Here is a 25,439-nt window from a genome sequence, read left to right on the forward strand (position 1 = left end):
ACACCTGATTTCACCTTAAATGGGTTACTGTGGGAGCCATTGCTGTCCAAGACTGTTGCCATCACGTCATCATTGAGGAGCTGCAGGATGTTCACAAATTTATCAGAGTATCCAATTTTTAAGAGAATGGTCCACAGAGCATTGCAATTCACGGTGTTGAATACCTTTGCAAGGTCAATGAATGACATGTACAAAGTTAGTTTTTGTTCCCTGCATTTTTATTCAAGCTGTTCAAGCTGTTGTGTAGTGCAGATCATATCCACTGTTCCTCTGAAGGGGCAAAAGCCATTCAGGGGGGATGTCTTCTGAGATAGGTAGAAGGCGGTTTGCAAAGATCCTTGCAAAGATTTTTCCAGTGGAGGTTGAAAGAGAGATACCTCGATAGTTTCCACAGTCTGTTCTTTCCTGTTTTTGAAAAGGGTGGTGATAGTGGCATCCTTGAAGTGTTCTGGGTTCTTCTCAGTTACACTTTTCCAATGAACTGCTGGAGTTATTATATCAGCTCATGTCAACCCTCTTTAAAGATATCAACAGGGATCCCATCAGATTACTGGCTTTATTTTTTTTAATTGGCTGATAAGTTTGCTGACTTTCTCCAAACTAAGCAGTACTGCAAGCTCATCCCTTGTTTGTTGCTACAGAATTTGTGAGAGGACTTTTTCAGCCACATTGGAACTGTGGTTAAGGAGGTTGTGGTAGTGTTCTTTTCAGCATAATGCAAATAATAATCTGTATGAGTCAATAAAAACAACTTTTCATACCTCTTATCACCTCATTTACCAATCTTTAATAGCAGGACACCTGAGTGCCAGGCTACAATATTTCCTACAGCAGGGAAAAGAGAGCAATGGAAAATGTCTACTTCTCTTCTTGGTTAATAGCAGAGGTACCCTGCATAGTTGTGTGAATTATTTCAGAAATAATAAGTATTTGTAGACAAATTACACAAGAAGATCACATCCATCTGTGCAGAGAGGTGAAATGGAGCAACTTCATTAAACATCAATGAAATCCACAATAATTATCATAGCAGACCAAACATTCATATTCCACTATTTTAAAAGTAGAAAATACAGTGTTATATCACTCAGGTCAGGGGAGAAATCCTCATTCATGGAATTTAACTGGTATGGAAAGCAATGCCGGCAGAACATATTCTGTTTCCCTTGTAGCCCAAGTGATAATGTGGACAATCGGGAGATATCTATATCTATACCTACACTAAATAGTCAGATCTGACAACTTACCTTCTTTTAATTGGGGGTCATTGGGTCACAGTGAAAAGTTTTCATGAAACTTCTATTATCCACAACAGGGGTGTGTTTTAGTGATCAGATACCATCTTCTAATGTTTCTCTGAATCTCAGCAGCTGTTAAATTTATCTCTAGATTTTGTTAAATTTCCTCATTTCAGGAAGAAGACACCACAGTCATCCTGCCACATTGGTATTAGATTATTTCTGGATTTGAAATAAAAAGTTGTCTCTATGTACTCCAGTGTAACTCAATGGTCAATGTCCTACTGTCATGCTAGAGGTTTCTAGAGAGAACACCTCTCTAGGAATCTTATGTCCTCCAATATGATCCCATGTTCAGCAGAAGTTGACCATGGGATTGTGCTGGAAGACCTAAACATTCCTGGAGAGGTGTTCTTTTGGGTAAAAAAAGTGCTTTTCTTTGCAGTTTTTAACTTTTGCTGAGATCCTGTGCTCTTCACTTCAGTGAATGTAGAAGGCTGTCGATAAACTTAATAAAATATGCATGCAGGCACTCATATACAGATACACAAACATAGACACAATACAAAGAATTGCAGGAGTCAATCTCACAGACATACATTTTACCCTACAATTTTTATGTTGACATAGATTCTCATACTGTCGACCTGCAACACCAGTTTCTTATCTGTAACGTTCTTTTGAGAAAAAAAAAAAACAGAGAAGAGAATGAACCTTTGCATTCTTCTAGATAGGTTTAAAGAATGGTGAATTCTGTATTGCCAGATTTTTTTTTGATGGATATTGCCTAGTTGTCCAACTAATGCTTTTTTGGAGTTTGGTTGTAGCAATTTATTGGATATGTATTGAAGTTTTTGCAACATCTATGAACCATCTGCATTTGTCTGCCAACACTTGTTCTCCAAAGCCTATATTTCTCTTTTGAAATATTACCTAATTTTGCAGATAAGATGTTGGACTTCAATCAAACATGAAAGTGTTTTTTTTCCTCACTTGCACCAACATATCTGTAGTCAAGTCCTTCACTTTGCCTTGATTTAAGTTTAGGTAGTCAATTCAGTCAATCAATTCAACTAGCCTTCAACTACAGATTAACATAATGGCTATCCCAACACATTAAGGCAATGCAATAAACAGCTCTTTGAAATTAAACAGTTCCAATTTCCTTTCATTTCAGCTTCCTTGCATGCATGTCATTGCCAATTTGATACTATCATTACCAAATTAGTCAGACCTTTGCATAACCACTGAATCATCCAATTCCAAAGGGATATGAGCACTTCATTAGAGTAACCATCTACCAAATACTCATAAATATATGTGATCACTGAGCAGGATATTTTTAAAAAAGTCTTGGCAAAGCAATACTTACATCACCCATAATTTTTATCTAAGTTACTTATACTACCTACCATGATGACTTCTCCACCTTTCATTTTGTTTATTTCCTGCACTGAATTGATCAGCATCTTGTCTGCTGAATTCATGATTATTTACAGTTCACATTACACCCTGACAGCTTAGTAACACCTCTAAACAGTGGCCAGTGCTTTGCCCCCACTACCTATAATTTGATTTTGCTCTTTTTGCCTCTTACAATAGTGAATATTCCTCCATTTTATATAGTACAAAATTGTTAATGTTTTCCTGGATGGGTTCAGTCAAATCTAAAAATGCAATGCCACTTAAAGCTTACCTGGTGATAGTTGTAACCAAGTGCCTTTCACTTCCCACACTCTTTCTGCCAAACTGAGATGTGGAAAAGTACTGAGAGAGTAAAGATGGTCCCATTGTGGGAGAAAGGCTAACAATGAATGACTTCACTTGGGGGGGCTCCTCTATTAAGTATTCTTAAATGTGTTTTTAGAAATGAGACCCTTCTCAACATAGTTCTCTGTATGCTGTTGAACTGCAACTCTCATCACAAGAAGTTGGTACAGCCAACAATAATAGAACTAATATTTAACAACTCCCTGTTACAAATATTCCTCATTCCTTGCCCTTTATAGAATCAGTGAAGCAATCAAATCAATTTTTATTACAGGAATAAAGGGTACACTGCCTTGCCTTTGCCTGCAATGCAAGCATCAACAACAGAGAAGCCTACAGCAATAGGACCTCTTTCCAGGTCAAAAACAGCACCCTAAGAATCACTTTAACCTGAGATGAAGCTACTACTACTCTGAAAATATAAACTTGTTTAGTCTCTCCTTTCTGGATTCCAGAGTACAATATATAACAATAGTGTTCTATTGGTTTCATGGAGGTATAGAGCAGCACAAACAACCTAGTGGAAATCCATTTATCTGTCAGCAGTTTGAAAAGAGGTGATGATGGCATAGGAGATCTCAGTTCTCCCAGTCATTCAGCAAATAGCAAAACTGTAGCCTGTGTCTTAAAATGATGTAAATGTTTTGTGTTTCTTATTCAATTAACATGGATTTCAATGCCTAATTATTCTGTACCAAAAGTAAGGCTTAATATTATGAATACTATAGTGTCCAAAGCTAATACATTATATACCAGTATATTAATAAGATAGCCCTTAAAGTACTAATTAATAAAATAACTTTCTAATCACATTTAGAGGATAAAATTCAAGGACAAAGAGAGACCCCGATAAGAAAAAAATAATGGATGTCAGTTAGGTCTTTTTTTTTAGTCATTTTGGAGATGCTGTTTGCTGTCAGTTTAGAAGGCTATGATATTTTATGTTTTGTGTAGATTTAAAAAGATCCCAACATATATACATACTTTATAGGCTGTCACATACCTTTCACTATTAATTCTGCATAATTTGAAACTCCTGATCCACCATCTGAGCGGATGACACATCGATATTTACTGATGCTCCTTTGGGAAGTGTCAGCTACACTGACAGTTGCAGAAAAACGTCTGTGGTTCACTACTCTGGTGACCATTAAAGCTGTGTCTCTGCCATTCCATTGCTGCAAGATAAACAGAGGAGGGAGGACAAAGTAAATAAAATTGGGTCATGGGAGATAATTCTATCATGCTTTAGGTTTATAAATCTTCATTATTACACAATATATATATAGGCTGGAATTCTCTGTCCAGAACATGTTATGTAACTAAGGAATCCTGTTTGTGAGTTTCAAAATTGTGTAACAAAATACTGACAAGAGTGTCTCAGGGCACATTGCTTTTGTTCTATACTGGTCCTATTGTGCATCAAGCTCCATTGGGCATTGGGTCATGTTGCATATCAGTCCTATTCTGCATTGGTCCCAATGAACATTGGTGTCATTGCACATTGGGTCCTGTTCTGCTCCATCGTATTTCTCATTGGTGTCAACTGTTCAATGCTATTTCTCACCAACATACATTCAGAAGGGAATTCTGGTCATATTTTTCATCTAAATAAAGTTTTGTTGAAATATGACCTAATATTCCTCCTCCTTTAAATGTATATTTAATTTTAATGTATTGTTCCTGCACTCAAGTAAGTGAAAGCAATTCATATAAAACATACCATATTAATGAGTTCAGCTTTTTCATAATTGTTTGCACACATGTTCAGAATTTGGGTCTTTTTTTTTTTAGCTTAGTTCCTAAGAACATATTTCTTAAAAGCAAACAGTCTCACTTTGATTTTTTGTTTTGTTTAATGCAATGAATATCTTAGACAGTGATTCTGTCATGTAATCTCTGTCCTGAAGTATTTGTATGAAAAAGCAACACAATAAAACAAAATCTTGTGTGTTACTGTATCAGATAAATGATTTGCTATTTAGTTTTTTACTTGCATAAATAAAATAATGCAGTGAGTGTGAAATAGTGGACTATGTCTTCTGGCCATGGAAACTCAGTGGCCTTGATCAATTCTCACTCTATTAGTCTCAGAAAAAGGCATAGGCAACCTCCCTATGAACAATTCTTGTAAACCTTCTAATACATTCTTTGAAGGTTGCCATTATTCAGAAACAATTTGAAGGGTGGGGAGGAGGAGGAGTGAGAGAGAAAAGATTGTATCTTCCTTTCCAGGCTACTTTGCTAAAAGGGCAGAAAATGTATTGAGAAGCAGGGAAGCATCTGGGCTTGTGCTTTTGATATGGCCTTTGTGTAAGCTGAGTCTTCCTTCCTCTTTTCTTCCCCCCATCAGGGCCACTTAAGGATAAATTCAGCAGGTGTTGGATATGTGATTTGCCTTCTTTCCCCCTATCTTTCACTATATATATGCAAATCTCTTGAAATTTAAATCTAAAAAGGTTTTTTTTTGCAAATATATATATATTGGTAAAAAGGAAGATTCATTCTATATATTTTTCTTTCCATTTCCACATGACCCATATTGACACTGTTCACACTTATTATGTATCAGCGTCCAGTGCTATCTTTGTATCTCTTTTCCCTGATTCAGAATTCCAATTCTACAACCTCTGATATGTTATCTGGAGCATTTTTTTTTAAAAAAAATAGAAGTATGTAAAATACTCTAATGTAAAGATGTCAGACTTGTGGCCCTCCAGATGTTTGGGCCTCTAACCCTTAGAAGCTCTAGCCAGCTTGTCCAGTAGCCAGGAATTCTGAGAGCTGAAATCCAACACACCTGGAGGGCTACAAGTTTGACACCACTGCCCTAAAGACACTAGATCTTATCTGGTATTTTAAAAGCTAAGGATGGTCAACCCTGATCAGTACATGGGCGATAAACCAGCAAAAAATATCCGATGCTGTAGGCTACATTTTAGAAGACGGAACTAGCAAAACCATTATTGAGTCTTGCCTCATAAAACCTTATGAATTTCATAAGACTGTTGTATGTTCACAGGTGATTTGCAGGGACATATACACACACAATCAGATGTACTAATCCTAATAGTTATGTGATCTATAATAATCTTCAGCTGACAACATTTTCATTTTTCAAATCTAAGAAATTCATAGTATTGTTCAAAGAATGAAGGAGACTTCCATTATTTTGCTGTCCAAGAAAATATCTAGCAACACAAGTGCCAAATATCCTGCTGCTTATTGAAAATGATAGACATTCCCCTTGGAAGTATGAAGCCATATTTCTGTTTTGGAACATCTGAAAAATAACAAAGGCTTCATGTCTACTATACCTGTAGCCACAGTTTGTCGTGTTGAGACCACTTTCCTCCAGCAATACATTGAAATGTTGCATTCTGTCCAACATTAACCTCCACATTTTGAAGCCGCAGGAAGTGAGGAGCTTTTCCTAACAAAAATAAAAAAAATACCTGGGTAGAGCACCACAGTACATAATAATGGCAGAGGTATGATGTGACTGTCAGCTATTCTTGAAGAGTATGCCAGGCTTCCTATAGAATAAATGGCTTAGAAAATCATTGCTAGGCTCCCCTTTTGTTTTGCTTTTAAAAATAGTTTGACTCTGTCACTCTAGCTAAGAACATCGAAATAGAAGTGGCAGCCATCTGCAATTGATTAAATCCAATCATACTGAAATACACTTAGAGATAAAACCTATTGTATTCAGTGGAGGTTACATGGAAGAAAGTATATATAGGCTTAAGTCTGTATAAGACCCACTCAGTCATTCATGAAGCATGTGTGGAGAGGGAGTATTCTAGCCTCACCTACACTATCATCTCTGCACATAAAAAGTGACAATTTGAAGCCAAGAGTCTACACATATAGAAAATGAAGATTTAAAGCCATGTGGAAAATGGCTTTAAAGGAGATGCATTGTATAGCAGAATTAAAAATACCTGGGGCAGGGGGGAAACAACCAATCCCACCGTTGTCACCAATATAAAGAATTAGAAGATACCTGGGGCAGGGGGGAACAACCAAATCCCACCTCCGCCCTTGGATATAGCGTGGAACAAAAGGCTGACCCTAAGTGACCGAAGTACTTGGTAGAAATATAGCTGCCACCACCTCAGAATTGCCGGCCTGAGGAACCAAAAGGGTGTGATTGTATTTTAAATAAAAGGATGTTTGAGCTCTTGAACTTCAATGGCTGACTGGAGATTAAAAGATGTGTTGAGAGAATGATTTTAGAGGGAAACGAATGGATTGAGGCGAACAACAGTTAAGAGTAAACTAATAAAGATTTTATTTTTAACTTGAGAATAACAACAACTCGTTGGAATGAGTGGTACAAAATCTTGATGCAGTTGCAGTAACTTGGTTGCTTAAATCAAACAGTTCTCTCTGACAGAATAGCTTTCTCCGCTTGAGTCTCTATAACCAACTGTTCTATTATTAGACACAGTTTTCCTTGGAGCACAGACCCCTGTCTGCCTCCCTCAACTGGCTATAAGGTATCTTTGAAACCTCTCTTAGGCTCAATAAGACACAGCTCTCCTTTACTAGCCTCTCTAGTAAAGCTCTAGCCTAATGCCTTCACCATATACCTTAAACCTAGAGACTAGCTAAAAGCTCTTCCCTTTCTGTCAGTTCCCTGCTCTAAAAATCCAACTCTCTCTGTCTAACTCTCAGACTCTCCTCCCCTGTCAGACAAGACAGCTCCCTTTCCCTCCATCAGCTGACTCCACCCCTGATTGTTGCAGTCAGCCTGACTCCTCCTCCTTCTCTGCTCAACAACCAGGAGGCCAAACACTGCCAAGCAGGCTTCGGCCTAGCCAGCTAAAAAGGTAGTTTTATTACACATTGCTAGAGAAACTCATCATCCAGCTCTAGGCGTACACTACAACTGGAAGTGAAATGAGGTGGGCTTGGATGCTGAGCAGTGACTGCTTACTAAGGATATGCACTCAGACTGATACTGTCTTTGTCCTATCAACTCTTACTATAAGTTTTAGAGGAACAGAAAATAAAACTGACAGTTCTCTATAATGTTCAATCAAATTTATAATTTTATTAAATAAGAAGTGACAAATGGAGATAAAATTTACTCTGTTTCAGCTGATAAGTATCAGGTATGTGCTACAAAAGGTTTCACAGGATATATTGCTTGGGGGGCAAAACATTTATTCTAAGATAATTGGATTTTGTCTTTACAAATAATACCTAAGAAAAGTGTCTTAAAAACAACTGAAAAATAGGCAGTATCCTCTTGAGGACCGTGAATGATCTCACACACCTGGACAGGGGCAATTCCAGTCGTATTTCTATGGCTTGAAAACATTGGGGGGGGGGGGATCCAGACATCAAACTTTGATTTTGACATTCAATATAAAGGACACCATTATACTATGTTATTGTATGTAATGGGATTCCAGCATTCAAAGATTCTAGCATTCACAGGACATGGGTAAGTCCTGGAACCAAACTGTTGTAGTAGAGCCTGGGAGTAGCGATGCTAACAGTAGCTTGGGCACTAGGAGGGGAAAATGGGTTACTCGGGAGCAGGAGTCTGATGAGGAGTAACAAAGGAAGAGAATCCGGGATATACTTAATGCTCCCACAGATGAGGAATCATTCTTGGGTTTCTCTGGGGATGATGGATCAACAAGTGAAGAAGAGGAAGGAAACATCATGGATTGGTCTAAGGGAAGGAAAAGGGCTACTCAAGAGCAGGAGTCTGATCAGGAGCAACAGAGGAAGAGGATCCGGGATATACTCCCGCAGATGAGGAATCATTCTTGGGTTTCTCTGGGGGTGATGGGTTAGAGAGTGATGAAGATGAAGAGGACACATGGGACTGGAATAAGGTAAAAGAGGTACAGGCTGAATGTGCGGAGCCGACGTCCAGTGATACGTTTGTAGGGTTCTCTGGTAATGAGGACTGGCCATCGGGGAATACGGCTGAGTCTTAGGGGGACCTAAGTCTTGACAGAAGATGGAGAAGTTGGAGGGATGGGAGTAGGAGTTCACGTGTGGAATCAAGAGCAGCTGCAAGGGATAACGACGGGGTGGAGGTCAGCTCATCTTCTGATGATGATGTGTAAGATAAAAGTAGGCTCTGAAATGGGGAATCTTTGCAGAAGGCAAAGTGTTGGTTTATGTTCATGCATTGGGTCTTTGTCGCTGCCTGTTTCGTGTTGGCATTGGGTCCTGGATCTACAGGTTACTGCTTCCGATTGTGTGTGCTTTCGACTTGGCTTGGATTCCCATGAGTGCTGATTTCCCCTTCTTTGACTTCGGCCGGTTTGACTACAACGCTACATATGTGGACTTTGGAACTTCGCTACCTTGGATTCAGCTTGCTATGACCTCGGACTTCGTTTGACTATGCTTTCTTCCCTGCGGCTCTTTTGTTTGTTAACTGTTTACTTGCTGTGCTATTTTGTGGGACTTTCAGAGTGCTTTGTTTTAATCCGGTTCTTTTCTCCGGATAATCTGGATTATTGCTTCAGTTACCTTTTTTTGAACCAGGACTGGTTTCTGCCTTTGTGTTTTGACCAGAGACACTGAGTTAAGTATTTCTGAGTCCTTTCCTTTTGTTTAATAAACTCTATCTTGGAAATAATTCTGAGTCTGGACAATTAAGGCGTCTGTGTCCCGACACAAACTCCAGGGGGTCCCATGAGTCTACTGTATTTGCCAATCCATTTTGTTTATAAACTAAATGTATATGTTAACTAGAGCAAATCCTACAACATAGGCCAAACTATTCCATTCAATGACATATATTCACAGAACAATGCTTCTTTGAGCTAATGCTGCCTCTTGTGAAATGTTTGGTTTCCTGGTATGTTTATAAACTATAGGTAGACAATGCAAAATGTTGGCCATATCTGGCTTCTCAAAGATAGTACCATAGAATATTTTTCCAATATTTTTCCATTTTTTTTTTGCACTTTGTTTTTTAAAAGCCCATTTGGCAATGAATTATAGATCACACATTTCTTATTCCGCAGCCCAAATTTAGTGCATAGATATGTGACATGAGAGATACACGATTAAGATATCCCATGATTAATACAGTTATGGCTGCAGATAGGAGTTACAATGTGGGGAGAGAAGGATTAAATGCTTTTCTTAGGCCCTTTTTAAAAAACAAAAACAAAATTAAAATAGTTTCCCAACATTTTTATTTTACCTAGACAAACCTACAAGAGGTTAGCTATTATCTGGTGAGTAGCATTTACTACTTTCCTGAAATACCAGCCAATGCAGTTAAATAGTGCTATGCCTTCCATTTTAGCTGGTCAGTAGTTTATCCATGTCACAATTTATTGATGTACTAGCTGCTGGCTGAGACAGGGTCATAGATCTGTCACCTGAAATGGAGAGGCTTAGGTACAAAACAATACTGCTTCTGCAGAATATTTATAGCAAATGGTTTTGACAGTCAGTACTTTCCATCCCCTCCAACTACAGTGCATAAAAACGAACCTATTTAATTTACAATAAGTCCTTTCTAGTTACTAAGAGACAAATAAAATGAAATTATATTATAAAACAATATAATATAATAAAAGAGGGCTGATTACTTCATGATCAAGTTGATACCTCCCAGTTGTATTAAAAATACTTGAACAGTTATCATACCTAAAAGTCTAAAAGTCAGAAAAGTTTTCAATATATAAAAAGTTAGTTTTACCCTATCTTTTAGGCTCTTAATATCTTGAATCAATATTTGTTTATGGCAGGCAACTGTATGAGGAAAAATAAACTGAAATTTAGTATAGGCGAGACAGACCTGCAGCTGTTTAGAAAGGAAAGACCTGCAAAGATGATCTGCAACTGGAATTCAAATCCCTTGAGAAATGGAAAACTGACATGACTTCATTTTGTTTATTTTTATTCTAATACTAATGCAAGTCTACCAATCAGGATTAGATAGTGGACTATCCTGCATAATTCCCATTTTATCCAAAAACCTACTGGCTTGTAATTTCCATTGTGAAATGGTTACCCACTGAACCAGAGTAGATCAAGCTTTTAAAACTTATAGACCATCTCCAGTATTTGGGAATAATCTGAAGTTTGATATACATGCCTAAAATATACACTGAACTGGAAGGAAATATTTCACATTAGCTAATTTAGAAAAAAAATGCATTTCTTCAGAATTCTGTGTGTTGATTTCATGGATTTTCATCTAGAAAAATTAGCAGACAATGCTAGAGTTACATCCATGGCACATAGGAGTTAAAGACTTCCCAATCACAAGCTTTCTGAAAGGAATCTGTGAAATGTAGGTTTTGAGCCCTAGTATGGGAAAATAATATTTAACCAGGGATGTTAGTTAAATAACTACCCTGAGGCCCCTCAGGAAGATAGGGTGGGTTATAAATAAATTATTATTTATTATTAAATGTTTTGCCAGCACCTGTGCAATATAAAGTGATCTGTCACCTTCTCTATTACATGACACAAGTGCTGAACTCAGGGGCCCCATCCTGTTCAGATTCTGGCCTACAAGATAGATACGTTTTATTGATTGGCCTATTGGCCGTATCAAAACATTTAACACATAAACACATTTAACACATACAACATAGAACCCTATTCTGGCCTACAAGAATGTGGGCAAAAAATAATTTCTTTCAATAAAGCCATTTTTTTAAATTTACTCACTTTTTCACAGGTTCAAATTCTGACATACCAGAAACTAAACCAAATGAAGGCTCTAAGTTCACCCCCTGTATATTTTGATGTAAAGGGTAATAGATCGCTTTACGGACAAAATGTTCCATTCAATAACCTTGTTGGGGAAGTCATTTCTCCTTCATATGCAAATATTTGTACAGTCAGCTAGGAACCTAGGGAACAGGTAGTTGGTGTACAATAGCTGTCATGCAGTTAATTCTGTCCAAGTCATTCTCAGGGTATCCAACAAGATGAATGCTGGAGATTACTGCCAGTCACCATAAAACCCTTAATCAAAGTTTTAAAAAGCTGCCAGAAAATGTCTAGAAGTTACATAGTCAGCTGTCTCAAGACACCAGGTGCCCCCAGTTTAATGTCTCCATGTTTTTTTTTTTTGTCACACTGAAAAATATGCTACTTTTTTAAAAAAAAATCACCCAATTGCAATAATACTTTTGAAATTAATCACTCTAACTTGCAAGTACAAATCAGTTATAATTTGCACCAGTGATCTCTACTGGAATTGCTATTCGTGATGGAAAAACAGCATTCTCAGAAATAAAGGTTTTGTATTCTTCTCCTGTAATCCAGATAATCAACTGAGATGAAGAGGAAAAATATGTGGAACCCTTTCATTTCAGTGGTGCCAAAGGAAGCAGCTGATAATTGCATGTGGCCCCAAAGAGAATAAGTGTATACTAAAGTAATGGATCACTATTTTAAAACATTAATATATACTGTAAGAAAGAAAGAAAAATGTGTTACTTGGAGCTCCTCAGGAGAAAGGTGGGATAGAATCAGATTTTTTTTGTTCTGTTTCAGATTTGGTTCCAAAATGAAGAGTCCAACCTAGTGACTGAAAAGATAAGCCAGTTTACCTGATCTGAGTGAGGACTTTTGTTTAGTCAGAGAGCAATCATGTTTTCTGTCCCTTCCTGGAATAGATTTGAAAAGTTGCTGTCTGTGGAAATGGGAGAAGGCTTCCTTTCACTCTATCCTGCCCATGTTTTAAACTAAAGCCCTGGCAGGTAGATCAAATACTTTCCCTTTCAAATGATTCTAGCAGACCACAAGAATTTTATACTGAAATAAAAATGTGATACTGAAGAGATATGAAATATGGAAATAAATTCAAAGTTGATACTACTCTCATAAGCATGAATATCAAAACTAGGTCAACTAGTCCCACAATGACAAAACTAGCTCCACAATTACAATTTGTGGTAATTGTTTTTGTGAAGTACTTCTGAGGAAGTCTGAATAGGGTACTCCATCAAACCATGCTGCAATGGGTCTACCAAAGGCCATGCTGAAATCTACATGTGGTACACTATGTTATCATCACCATTATCAGTACTTTTACAGATAGTACAGAGATGGATTATACACTAAGTTTTTTGTTTTACACTGATGGTGTTGGGAGGTTATAAATTTCTAAGCAGACCTAGTTGTCTTACCATACTGGATTCAAGCAGCTACTGGTTCAGTGAGACCTTCCAGATGACCAGTTCATCCCAACAGAATGAAAAATTATAGCAGATCTTTCTTCTTAGAATTTTTAACAAATCTGATCCAGACTAACTTGGCTATGTTTTTGAGTTCTGTACTGTGCAAATGTATTATCTCAGTATGATGAATTAGACATTTCTCATGACAATTGGGTACATATTCCTAACTGAATGCTTTAAAATAAATTGGGACAAAATTACTGAAAGAAAATTCCACAGCCTAGGGAATGTAGTGAAACAATTTTTGACTTCCTTTTCTACTTCACAGTATAAATTGCACGCTTTGAAAGTGATACATATTCTTTAAATTCTTTCATAGAGGCACTGAAAAGATTTGCTTTCCTTTAAAGAAACGGCACTCTGAGGCATTTCTTCCAAAATGAATGCTGCACTAATTTGCTTAGCTGTATACATGAAGGTTTCCCCCAAAATTCTCCCTTTAAGTTAGTTCTATAGGGTACCATCAGAACCCTGTAATTCTTCTCCTTCAATGGACTAAATCAGAACTAACAATCTGGGCTTTATATTCACTTAATAATGGACTGGAATTTGGCACTAGTTACACATACATAGTAATTCTGCCTGTTGCAAAACTTGAAAAATTATGTATTTATTCAAGGCTGATTGCTTCTACTCTGTAAGCATTTGAAAGGAATAAAAGAAGATGTTCAGAACTGATTGAATTGGGGGAATTACTCCTCTTTAGGCAAGGCCTACTATAAAACAGCACTATGGTTAGAAAAACAGGAAGGAAGGAAGGAAGGAAGGAAGGAAGGAAGGAAGGAAGGAAGGAAGGAAGGAAGGAGGGAAGGAGGGAAGGAGGGAAAGAGGGAAGGAGGGAAGGAGGGAAGGAGGGAAGGAGGGAAGGAGGGAAGGAGGGAAAGATACTTACTGCAAGGATGGGCAAGTACTCTGACTTCATCCACAGCTATGTACCCAGGATGGCCTTTCAATGAAACTGCTTCAAATATCACCTGTAAGACATAGTGGAAAAATACCTGCTTAAATACAGTCTTTGAAATATTTAAACAATTCACTCACTGTTTAAGTTTTTAAAAAGCAAAAAAATCTTGTAAAAGAATTTCACAATTATGTTTATAGACAAATAAAACTAACTTTCTCTCATATTTATTCATGAGATAGGAGAGAAAATCCAAACCTATAAACCTTTTTTCTAGTACTGTATATCTCTATTGAAAAGAAAGATATAGTCCACATAACTAGGTCTTACATTTGTTTTTTAACCCATTTGCTATTTCAAAAACACAAACCAACAGGAAGACAGCTATATATTAACTGAGAATGCCGATCACAAAGGCTGATTGCTCTCAGGAGCATGAAGACGGATATGTCATTATGGCTCAAATCCAAACTGATCCAGAATGTGGGCCTGATCTGGCATCTGTATGGAGACTCCCTCAGCTGCCATAGAGGTGGGAAGGTACCTCCAATACCCAGTGGCATTGAACACAGTTTGGCATTACTGGGCAGCCACCTGACATGTCCCCCTTTCCCCTGTCTTAGTGGTCCCTGGCCACAACATGGCACCTACCTTTTTTCCTATTGTTCACTCTGACAACAGCCAGAACAATGGGATGCCAAGGGGGAGATGACAATGCCCCTTCCTCTCCCTCCTCTCCTCCCAGGACCCCTTGTCGCTCTGGTTGTTGTCAAAGTGAGCAATAGGGGAAAAGGTAGATGCCATAATACACCTGGGCAGCGGGGAGAGACTGTCATTCCGTGTTTCTGAGCCACCCAAGCCCGGATAACAGTTAGGGCAATTGTTCTCAGTGCCACAGAACCTAGGATGTGCACCCTTTGAGCAAGATTACATCTCACAGTTAGTTGTGGTAAGTGCTAAGGCAGTGGCAGGACAGGTCTGTAAGGCTGAGTTAAGGATGACAAGAAAATGTTTCTGTTTTTGGTCATACAAGCTCAAAACCTTCTTAACTTCCTTTCAAGGATGCAAGTGTGTATATATCTTTACGCTGCCTGTTGATTTAGCATTTCATAGGGCTTTTGTAGGCAAGGAAGATAGTTTTGTCAATTCATTTCTCTAACATATAGCACCTGGTTTTTGATGGTCTCCCACCCAAACACTTGCCAGAGCTGAGTTTCCTAACTTTCCAAGGTTAGACAGGATCTGGTTGTAGAGATCCTGGCAATAGCCATGTCCTAATTCTTACAGTAATTCTAATCCCAGCGTTTCAGCCTGTGCAAATCCTAAAATTCACATTTTAGTAGAGCTGGAATACTGACATAACATATGTTGCTGCCATAATGAGATCTTGTTGGTGTGATTGTCGACCTAAGTATTCCTGACAGTAATGCTCAAATGGAGCTGAAAGAAATGCATCTGTACTGAAATGCTTAATCATGGGGAACTGTGAGAATATATTCAAGGCAGCTGCTAGAACAGGACCGTTGAGAGTTTTCAATCCAGGCTTTGAGCTGCAGGAATCCCCCCCCCCCCCCCGCCGCCCATAAGTGTGTACCTAGGCAACTAGGCAATATAAAACAACAAAAGTAGTACTGTCAACACAGGTGAAAAATAAATTTATTATGTCATATTTACATATATAAAATATCTATTTAGGATGTCTCAACTAGACATGGGGAAAAATAATATTGTCTTGAAAATCAATATTTTTCTGAGCCCTGTGATGAATTTTAATAAAGAAAAAGAAATGGGCATTTGAAAACTTTGAAAAAAACATGATTTAGTCAATAAGCAAAATGGAAAAATGTGCAATGCACACATTACTCAAAATTTGTATAAAATGGTTGACTTTTACGGGGATGAAATGGGGGATACCTCCCTCTTTCTCCCTGAATACAGGGGTACCTCTGCTGATGTCACCATGGGCAGCCTGCACCAACCAGCGGCTTTACTGGAGCTCTGTGTCTCTCTGGCAATGACAACATGACTCTCTGGCAATAAGGACGTGGATGTGGGATCAAGCATTTGGTCAATTATCCCACTCAAGAATAGAGAATAGTGCAATTATAATTTGGAACAGCCATGGATTATGATTTTGGATAACATGATTGTGATAAGTGTTTTAGGGTTTGATTTGTTTTTCATGACTGTTTTAATGTATATGTTTATTTTACTGTATGTACATTTACATGACATCAAATCATTTCCTATATATGTAAGCTGCTTTGAAACCCTACAGGGTTGAGAAAGCTGGGGCATAAATATGGCAAGTAAATAAATAAATAAACATGAGCCCCCTTTCTTCTGTCTGATGAGTCTGTATTGGAACCGGTTGGGATGTCCACATAGTATCCAAAATGTGGAGGTTGCTTCATAGTTCGGCCAAACTCTGGAGTATTCCATGACTTTCCTGATGTGGGGCTAAACTGGATGAACCTACTCGTGATAAGGACTGGAAATTCCTGGACATCATGAAGCCAAGAGCAACTTCACAGTCACTGGGGACTATTCAGCCTACGTAGAAAAGCCCCTAGAAAAACCTTGGTTACTCCCCTCCTTCTTCTGCAATAACCAGAGTATACTGACATGTGACACAGTTACTCATCAGATGGGCTATAATTCAGTAGTGTATGCCAGTTTCTTTTTGGTTTTGTCAGGGAGTCCACTGGCTTCCATTCCATGATGTGCATCTGCATCCAGAGGGGCTCTATGGCAATACTAAAGCAGAACCGGTGTACGGCACCACCAGTCACTGCCAGATTTCCTACGATCCATGGTGATTCCAATGGCAAATGTGATGAGGTCCTTAATTTCATCTCTCTTCAACATCACTTGTTACTCTTGTAAAGGTAGAGGAATGTGTGACGTTGTTACCATATTGAATTTCATTAGATATTACAGAGTACATGAGGAAACAAGGTGTGCTATCTTTTCAACAGCAGTCTTCATGGATTCCCTAAAATCTATTTCTTCCCTAGAGATATCATCCAAGAAGGTTCACAGAAGGTGCACTTAACTGCTGTTGAAACAGAGGTTGAGACAATGGCCCTCACAATCCCCCATAATTATTTAATGCCTTTGAAGGCTGGCATTTTTATTATTATTATAGGTCATTATGAGGGTCATTGTTTTAACCTCTATTTCAACAAAAGTTAAGTTCATCACTGTGAACCTTACAGGAAAGAAAAATACTGTTTTCCAGTTAATGTCACAAAAGCTTAAAACCTATGATCAGAGTCAATATATTTGTAGCTGTTTTGGGAATCCAATTATATTTTATTTAATTAATGAAGTTCTTTCTGTATTTTTAAAGTGTTTCACCTTTCTGATTTATAACCTTGCAATGTTCTGTCAAAATATAATTATGCATAACGGATTAATAATCAGATTTGAAATGAAGGTATCTTTGATTTCTAACACAAATGCATAATAAAACCAATTAAAAAAGAAAAGCATTTGATCGAACATATTTTTCCAGTTTGGGGACGTTTCTAAATATATTAATATGAACAGGAAGTTATTGTTAGTGATTAATATACAATGAAGTGTTAGTCACCCTTTGAGATTTTGGGATGCTCCAAGCAACATGGCTTGTTTGTCCCTTGAACATTAAATTTGGGACAACATTCCAGTGTTTCTGAAGTTTGAGAGGATATTTTTCTAAAAATATGTCAAATTAGAAACCAGACAGTTTCTGTTGGTCCCAAAGGAAGACTTATTTCCATCTTTTGTGACAACTGTGACATCTTAAATAATAAATATCTTATAATGTTTTTGTTTGGGTTTGCTATAAGACTTAATAGTTCACACTTGGAAAAAGCTGACTGTCTCATTAAAAATGGCACTTATAGAAAAGCTGGCATCTATTGTACAAGATAGAAATATCCAGTCAGAACTAAGCTTCTTTTCCAAGGGTTTTCCTATTATTAATTTCATCAGTGTCAGTGGGGAGTTTGACTTACTCCAGAGTCACATTTGGACCTATGAAGAAATGCTTTAGAATTATAGAATCATAGAATCAAAGAGTTGGAAGAGACCTCATGGGCCATCCAGTCCAACCCCCTGCCAAGAAGCAGGAATATTGCATTCAAATCACCCCTGACAGATGGCCATCCAGCCTCTGTTTAAAAGCTTCCAAAGAAGGAGCCTCCACCACACTCCGGGGCAGAGAGTTCCACTGCTGAACGGCTCTCACAGTCAGGAAGTTCTTCCTCGTGTTCAGATGGAATCTCCTTTCTTGTAGTTTGAAGCCATTGTTCCGCGTCCTAGTCTCCAAGGAAGCAGAAAACAAGCTTGCTCCCTCCTCCCTGTGGCTTCCTCTCACATATTTATACATGGCTATCATATCTCCTCTCAGCCTTCTCTTCTTCAGGTTAAACATGCCCAGCTCCTTAAGCCGCTCCTCATAGGGCTTGTTCTCCAGACCCTTGATCATTTTAGTCTCCCTCTTCTGGACACATTCCAGCTTGTCAATATCTCTCTTGAATTGTGGTGCCCAGAATTGGACACAATATTCCAGGTGTGGTCTAACCAAAGCGGAATAGAGGGGTAGCATTACTTCCCTAGATCTAGACACTATGCTCCTATTGATGCAGGGCAAAATCCCATTGGCCTTTTTTGCCGCCACATCACATTGGCTTTAGTTAAATCAGTGGTTCTCAATCTGGGGTCCTCAGATGTTTTTGGCCTACAACTCCCAGAAATCCCAGCTAATTTACCAGCTGTTAGGATTTCTGGGAGTTGAAGGCCAAAAACATCTGGGGACCCCAGATTGAGAACCACTGAGTTAAATGGTAAATTCATTATTATCTTCTTTGTCTGTGAACCTATGAGCCAACGATTTTATATTAACAATGAAAAGCTTTCTTTGTGGGAAACTAATATGCAATGCCAGGTGAGTTTCTTGTTTGTTCTGTTAAAAGATACTTACATTATGCAACTATGTTATATTGTTCATAATTTAATTTATTTATTTTTAAATAATACAATGCTAAAACTCATGGAAAAGCTGAGCTTGAACTGGGGAATTTATTTGCTACTCTAGGTAGAGCTGGAAAACTGACATGTTGGTCCAGGAAGGAATCATCAGGCTTGGGACATGTCTGGGACTGACAATATACAAATAAAGGTGGAATATGTTATGCTAAATAGTAGAGGTGTGCATTTTTTCATTAGTCCTTGTAACTCAGATCAAATTCATTAAATTCGTACTTATGAGGCAATATCTGATACATGGGTGTGGCCCGTGCCAGCAATTTGAGAATTGAAACTTATCCCATGTTTTTTCATTTTAGTTTTGTAAATCTCAGAAGGTTCTCAAAGTCAGTTTCATATTCAGTGCAAGGAGTGGGGGGAAAGAGGAAGCAGTGCTTTCTGGGAACAGCACAGAACTCTAGGAAATGTAGTTTGGGAAGGGAGGAGGTTTATGCCAGAGAACCCTAATCCTTTCCCAGAAAGCAGTGCATTGCTTAGCATAAGAGAGATTTGCCCCTCCATAGCCAGCCAGAGCTCCAATAAATTATGTTTTTTGTTCCTGGGTTATAAATGTCACTTCCTAATTGATTCTATCATAAAAACATGACAAAAGTTTATTAAACTGCAAAAATCTTGTCTTTACATGAGGGATATTGTATAGCACATTTTGTTATCCAGTCAACCAATTTAGCATCATCATCATCCACCCATTTAACAAAGTTTTTGGCATGAAAACAAAGTTTCAGTGCAAAACCACTACTTTAAAAGTAAGGACTACACAATTAAGCAGGAAATAATACTTTAAAACTAAGAACATATTTTCTTTATTTTTAAAAAATGTTGAAAATTCCCCAAAATTTCATGGATAAGTGAAATATTCTAAAATTTTATGGGCAAAGAGTGGTAAATGTGTTCTACGATTGTATTGAGTTTGACCCCAATAGCTGTAACAATGAGGGAGAAATGAGCTCCTGAAGTTTCCCCAATTATAGTAATTATGCAAAATTACTATAATGAAATAGTAACAACATTTTGTTACTCTCATAGTAAGATTTTTTAACTAACTATACTTTAGAAACACCTTAGAAATGAAATGCCAGCATCCTCCAGTTTTGTAGCGACTTTTGAGCCATTTTTAAAATAAATCACACATTCCTACTAAGTAGCACAAGTAGGCCTTTGTTATTTGTTGTTATGTATTGTTTAGATGGCTTCAATTTACAAACAAGAGATTTCCAAGGCAAAGTACAAGTTTGGGTTATTTTTAAAGACCTACATCAGTTGTTCTCAACCTGTGAGTTCCCAGGCGTTTTGGACTACAACTCCCAAAATCCCAGCCAGTTCACCAGCTGTTAGGATTTCTGGGAGTTGAAGGCCAAAACATCTGGGGATCCACACATTGAGAACCACTGCCCTACATGGTAAGAATCCATTTTACTTATAGGATTGCCTCCTCCCATATAGTCCCCCTCATACACTCTGGGGAATGTTTATTTCTGTCAGTCAGAACAAGGCTGGTGATGGTCACTCATTTTTTTAGCCACCCTTAAGTTGTAGCCACTTTGCCTTTGGGACAATCTCTTTTAGAAATGCTACTTGGAAATGAACCAAAGCCAACAGCAGAACATCTTCTATTCTTTCTCTCTCTTTCCCCTCCCAATCTTTCCAATTACAATGTAGCAATACTACCTGAATCAATGATAAGCTGTAGCCTTCGCATTAATAAGTCTACAGGTAGCAATATGAACTTCTTTTAAAATGTAACTAGAAGTTTCAGAGAAGGGATATTTGTCAGGAGAATGACAGGGAGAGAGTTCTGGATTCTATTTTTAACAAGAACACGCATAGGGAATATTTGTGATTTTCAAAAATGACATCTTAAATGGCAACTACAGCCAGTCTACAACTGGCAACTACAGCTATGAACAAGATAGGTTCTGTAGGTTTGTTCTTAAGTTGAATGTGTTTGTAAGTCAGAACAGGGGCATTTAAAGTGGAACTCCAGCTACATGCACACACACACACACACACACATATATATAGAGGGAGGGGAAGTGGGGATATGATGGGAGATGATGGGAGGGGGTGGGAGATGGGAGGAGATGGGAGTGATGGGTGGTGATGGAAGATGATGGGAGGAGATGAGGGATGATGGGAGATGAGAGGTGGGAGATAGACTTGCTGACTGAAAGGTCGAATCCAGGGAATGGCATGAGTGCCCACTGTTAGCCCCAGCTTCTGCCAATCTAGCAGTTTGAAAACATGCAAATCTGAGTAGATCAATCGGTACCGCTCCAGCAGGAAGGTAACAGTGCTCCTTGCAGTCATGTCAGCCACATGACCTTGGAGGCATCTATGGACAACGCCAGCTCTTCAGCTTAGAAGTGGAGATGAGCACCACCCCCCTAGAGTCAGACAGGACTAGACTTAATGTCAAGGGGAAACCTTTACCTTTTTTATATAGATATAGATATATACGTTTTGAATAGCACAGGGAAAGATTAACACCCCTGTGGTGTTTGTTTTGCTGTCTGTCCCTGTTCAGAAGATTTTGCCTCTCTTTCTGTCCCTTTCATTATTGGATATTGGAAAAAATGGGCTTTTTGTGAAAATGATTGGTGATAAAGCTTCAATGGAGACACCTTTCCTCCATGATAACTCTTCCTGGTGTGAATTTCCCTTCCTAGTGTTAGATTTCTCTTACTTCCTGTTATCTCACTCCTATTCTTAACTATGAGTCATTTGTAAGTTGGATGTTTGTAACTTGGGGACTACTGCATGCATTCCTCCTATAATAATAATAACAACATTTTAAAAAATATTTTATGATTAGCTTTATTGGGGACCAGCAACAGAATTCAGACTAGAAAGTCAAATTCCAGCTTACACGCATACAAACACAAAAGTTGTAGGGATATTAAAGTCGCTTAACATTTAATCTAACTTTGTGTTTTTTCCCATAATGACTTCTCCATACTGCATGTTTCCTCACCCACTACATATATTTATTTGAGTCCTGTTCTAGGAGAAAGAAGAGATATAAGTTACCTAAGTAAACTGTTTGTTTATGTAGCACTATCAGTGCACATGGAACTTTACAAGGGTGGATTACAGGTGTTAATGTTATAACTTTTTGTCCACAGGCTTTTAACCTTACAAGGAAAAGGAAATGGCAATGGCAGTGGACGAGAGGAGCTGCTGTTCACCCTTCAGAGCCTCAACAGTGCCAGCAGAGGTGACAGGATAGTCTTTCCTCAGCTGCTGGGCTTAAGCATGATGGAAATGCAGCACATTATGTTCTACAATTGTTCCCTATGGCACTAAACTTAGTCCATCATATGCTGCTTTGTACAGATGCAATTTGGTATACTTTCCAAACAATTTGGTATGCTTTGTACAGATGCAATTTGGTATGCTTTCTAATAAAAAGGAGTGTTTCCATCATCTTTTAAATTAGGTTCTTGTGGGTTTTTTCGGGCTATAGAGCCATGTTCTAGAGGCATTTCTCCTGACGTTTCGCCTGCATCTATGGCAAGCATCCTCAGAGGTAGAGGTCTGTTGGAATTAGGACAATGGGTTTATATATATCTGTGTAATGGCTGGGGTGGGGCAAGGAGCTCTTCCCTACTGCAGTTAGGTGTGAATGTTCAGCTGATCACCTTCATTAACACATTCACACCTAAATGCAGCAGGGAAGAGCTCCTTGCCCCACCCCAGCCATTACACAGATATATATAAACCCATTGTCCTAATTCCAACAGACCTCTACCTCTGAGGATGCTTGCCATAGATGCAGGCGAAACGTCAGAAGAAATGCCTCTAGAACATGGCTCTATAGCCCGAAAAAACCCACAAGAACCTAGTGATTCCAGCCATGAAAGCCTTCGACAATACATCTTTTAAATTTGTGTATGATTCAGATTACAAGTTCATTGCTAATATATTTAACTTAGGTTTAACAAAAACTGATATTTTGTTAATGAATTACTAGGGTTTTATTCTTTTACTTATCATATATGGATTCTGTGAGCTGCTGTTATACTAACTGGAAATCAAGCTATCCTTGATTACCTTGAAGGTAGTTCTTTATAACACCTGAGAAAGGTGTTACCAAAGCTAGTTGTGAAATTAAATAGTGACAATGGAACAAGTCTATTGGTGTAAGGAAAACAGAAATCTCAAATGTACCTGATAAAAGTGTGGCCAGAATGTGCTGATTGCCAGTTCTGCTTTCACCCAACCTTCTGTAACAATTCCAGAGACATTCCAGATAGGGTTGCCTTGAGGCCCACCATTAACTTTCACAAAAACGTTCAAGGATCCTGGGCTGGAACGATCTCGGCTGGACAGGTAGTAGTGGAAATCAATGCAGTGGGTATCATTTTCCTTCAGTGTTGGTAAAAGCAAGTGAGCTTTTTGACCAGATGCTCTCCCAGAACTATTCACCATCACGAAGGACCCTAGAGAGGAAAGCGAAATCAAAAGAGGAGAATGAAGAGAATAAGGTCAACAGTTTATTACATTTTCCCCAGAAGAATACTATGATAGGAATCAATGACTCTAAATAATTTGTCCAGCCATTAAAAAAAAACCAAAGCAGGTATTCATTTAAAGAATACAAGCCTATTATTTAACAGCAGCATTTATCTAAAAAGATAACACATCAAAATTACAGGATTGACAAATAGATTTGCACCCACTGTCTGCAACACACACTGAAGAGTGTTATTTATTACTATTTTCACATTTTCTATTTTGTTTTTCAATTTGGCTGACAGTAAAATATTCACAGCAAGCATGGATAGTATATATCTTTTTCATTCTACTAAACATTATTGTGGCCACCAAACTCTCCCAATGCATAGAAACAGTATTAAACTCACTTCTATTTATCTAAATATGTTGATTAAAGAGGGCATAGAAGAAAGGGCAAGTACCACTGGATTCTTCACTGGACTTCAGTTTTGGTAACTGATGGTAAGGACCAAAGCTTTACTACATAATGGCACAAATTATTGTTTTGCAAGTCTTGAGCAGGATTATTGATGAATGGAACTCTTAAAAGTCTCTCATGCTATGGTTTCTTCAACGGAACATTTATGTACATTCATCTTATTTTATTGCGTTAGTACTGTGATTTTTATTCACAATTTATTTGCATTGAGGGAGATCGACAGCATGCATGGTTCTGAGCAATACTAGAATGGGCACTGATGTGCTAAAATAGATAAATAAAAAAATAATTAACATAATCAATGCATGCAGTGCAGTGATGACAACTTTACAAGTCAAGATTGCATTTGTATTCTTTATTTTATCCATTTTGTAAATCACACTCAAGATTGCACTGTAAGTAGTTGTCACCTCCCTCCAGCAACAGCAAGGGTATCTCTCTGGGCAACTAAATCAGGAAATCCCAACTGGATGGCCCCCTATGAGGGTCTTCCTCCAGGGGCAAACCAAGAATGGGCAACTTGGAAGTCCCTGAATAGACTCAGAAGTGGAGTGGGCAGATCAAAAAACAACCTGGCAAAATGGCACTACCTGAAAGAATCCCATATCTTGTGTGACTGTGGAGCAGAACAGACAACTCTGCATCTGTATGCTTGTCCATTGTGCCCTGCCTCATGTACAGAGGAGGAATTGTTGGAGGTTACAGACAATGCCATTGCTGTTGCCGTTTTTGGTCAAAACATATTTAGCCACCTGTACACCTTCTATTTTTATCAGTTTTATACGAATTTATGCAATGCTTTTGATATGAAATAAATAAAAGTCTATGGGCTAAAGCAAAGGGTCAATGTCTTGACTTTCCATGCAACAGAACCGATGCCCCTTCAGCTGTGCCCATCTCAGGAGAGTAAATGGATCAACAAATCCACTATAACCCACAGTTTGGCATATCCATATGAAGTCCTGGATATAGGGGTCATACTGTAAGATGCCCCCGGTGGCACAGTGGGCTAAACCGCTGAGCTGCTGAACTTGTTGATCAAAACATCACAGGTTTGAATCTGGGGGGCAGTGTGAGATCCCACTGTCAGCCCCAACTTCTGCCAAACTAGCAGTTTGAAAACATACAAATGTGAGTAGAACAATAGGTACTGCTCCGGCAGGAAAGTAACAGTGCTCCATGAAGTCAAGCTGGCCAGATGACCTTGGAGGTGCCTATGGACAACGCTGGCTCTTCAGCTTAGAAATGGAAATAAGCACCAACCCCAAGAGTCAGACACGACTGGACAATGTCAGGGGAAAATCTTTTACCTACTGTAAGAAAAAGAACAATTGGAACCCACAGGCACTCACTCACTAAGGACGTTATTCTTT

The 25,439-nt window shown here is 38.4% G+C and overlaps 1 protein-coding gene across 19 annotated transcripts in view; it reads right to left on the reverse strand.

Annotated features, from left to right (window-relative positions):
• The window catches only part of PTPRT (protein tyrosine phosphatase receptor type T), a 713,818-nt gene that overhangs the window by 415,376 nt on the left and 273,003 nt on the right, over positions 1-25,439 (reverse strand). For all 19 annotated transcript variants that reach the window (XM_060772259.2, XM_060772263.2, XM_060772261.2 and 16 more), the window contains exons 3-6: positions 23,301-23,572; positions 14,091-14,172; positions 6,326-6,441; positions 4,012-4,186 (exon numbers count right to left, since the gene is read on the reverse strand). In XM_060772259.2, the coding sequence (XP_060628242.2) occupies positions 4,012-4,186; positions 6,326-6,441; positions 14,091-14,172; positions 23,301-23,572 (645 nt within the window). The remainder of the gene's footprint in view (positions 1-4,011; positions 4,187-6,325; positions 6,442-14,090; positions 14,173-23,300; positions 23,573-25,439) is intronic.

Source organism: Anolis sagrei, chromosome 4 (genome assembly GCF_037176765.1).
Source record: "Anolis sagrei isolate rAnoSag1 chromosome 4, rAnoSag1.mat, whole genome shotgun sequence".
In the NCBI taxonomy this organism is placed as follows: Eukaryota; Metazoa; Chordata; class Lepidosauria; order Squamata; family Dactyloidae; genus Anolis; species Anolis sagrei.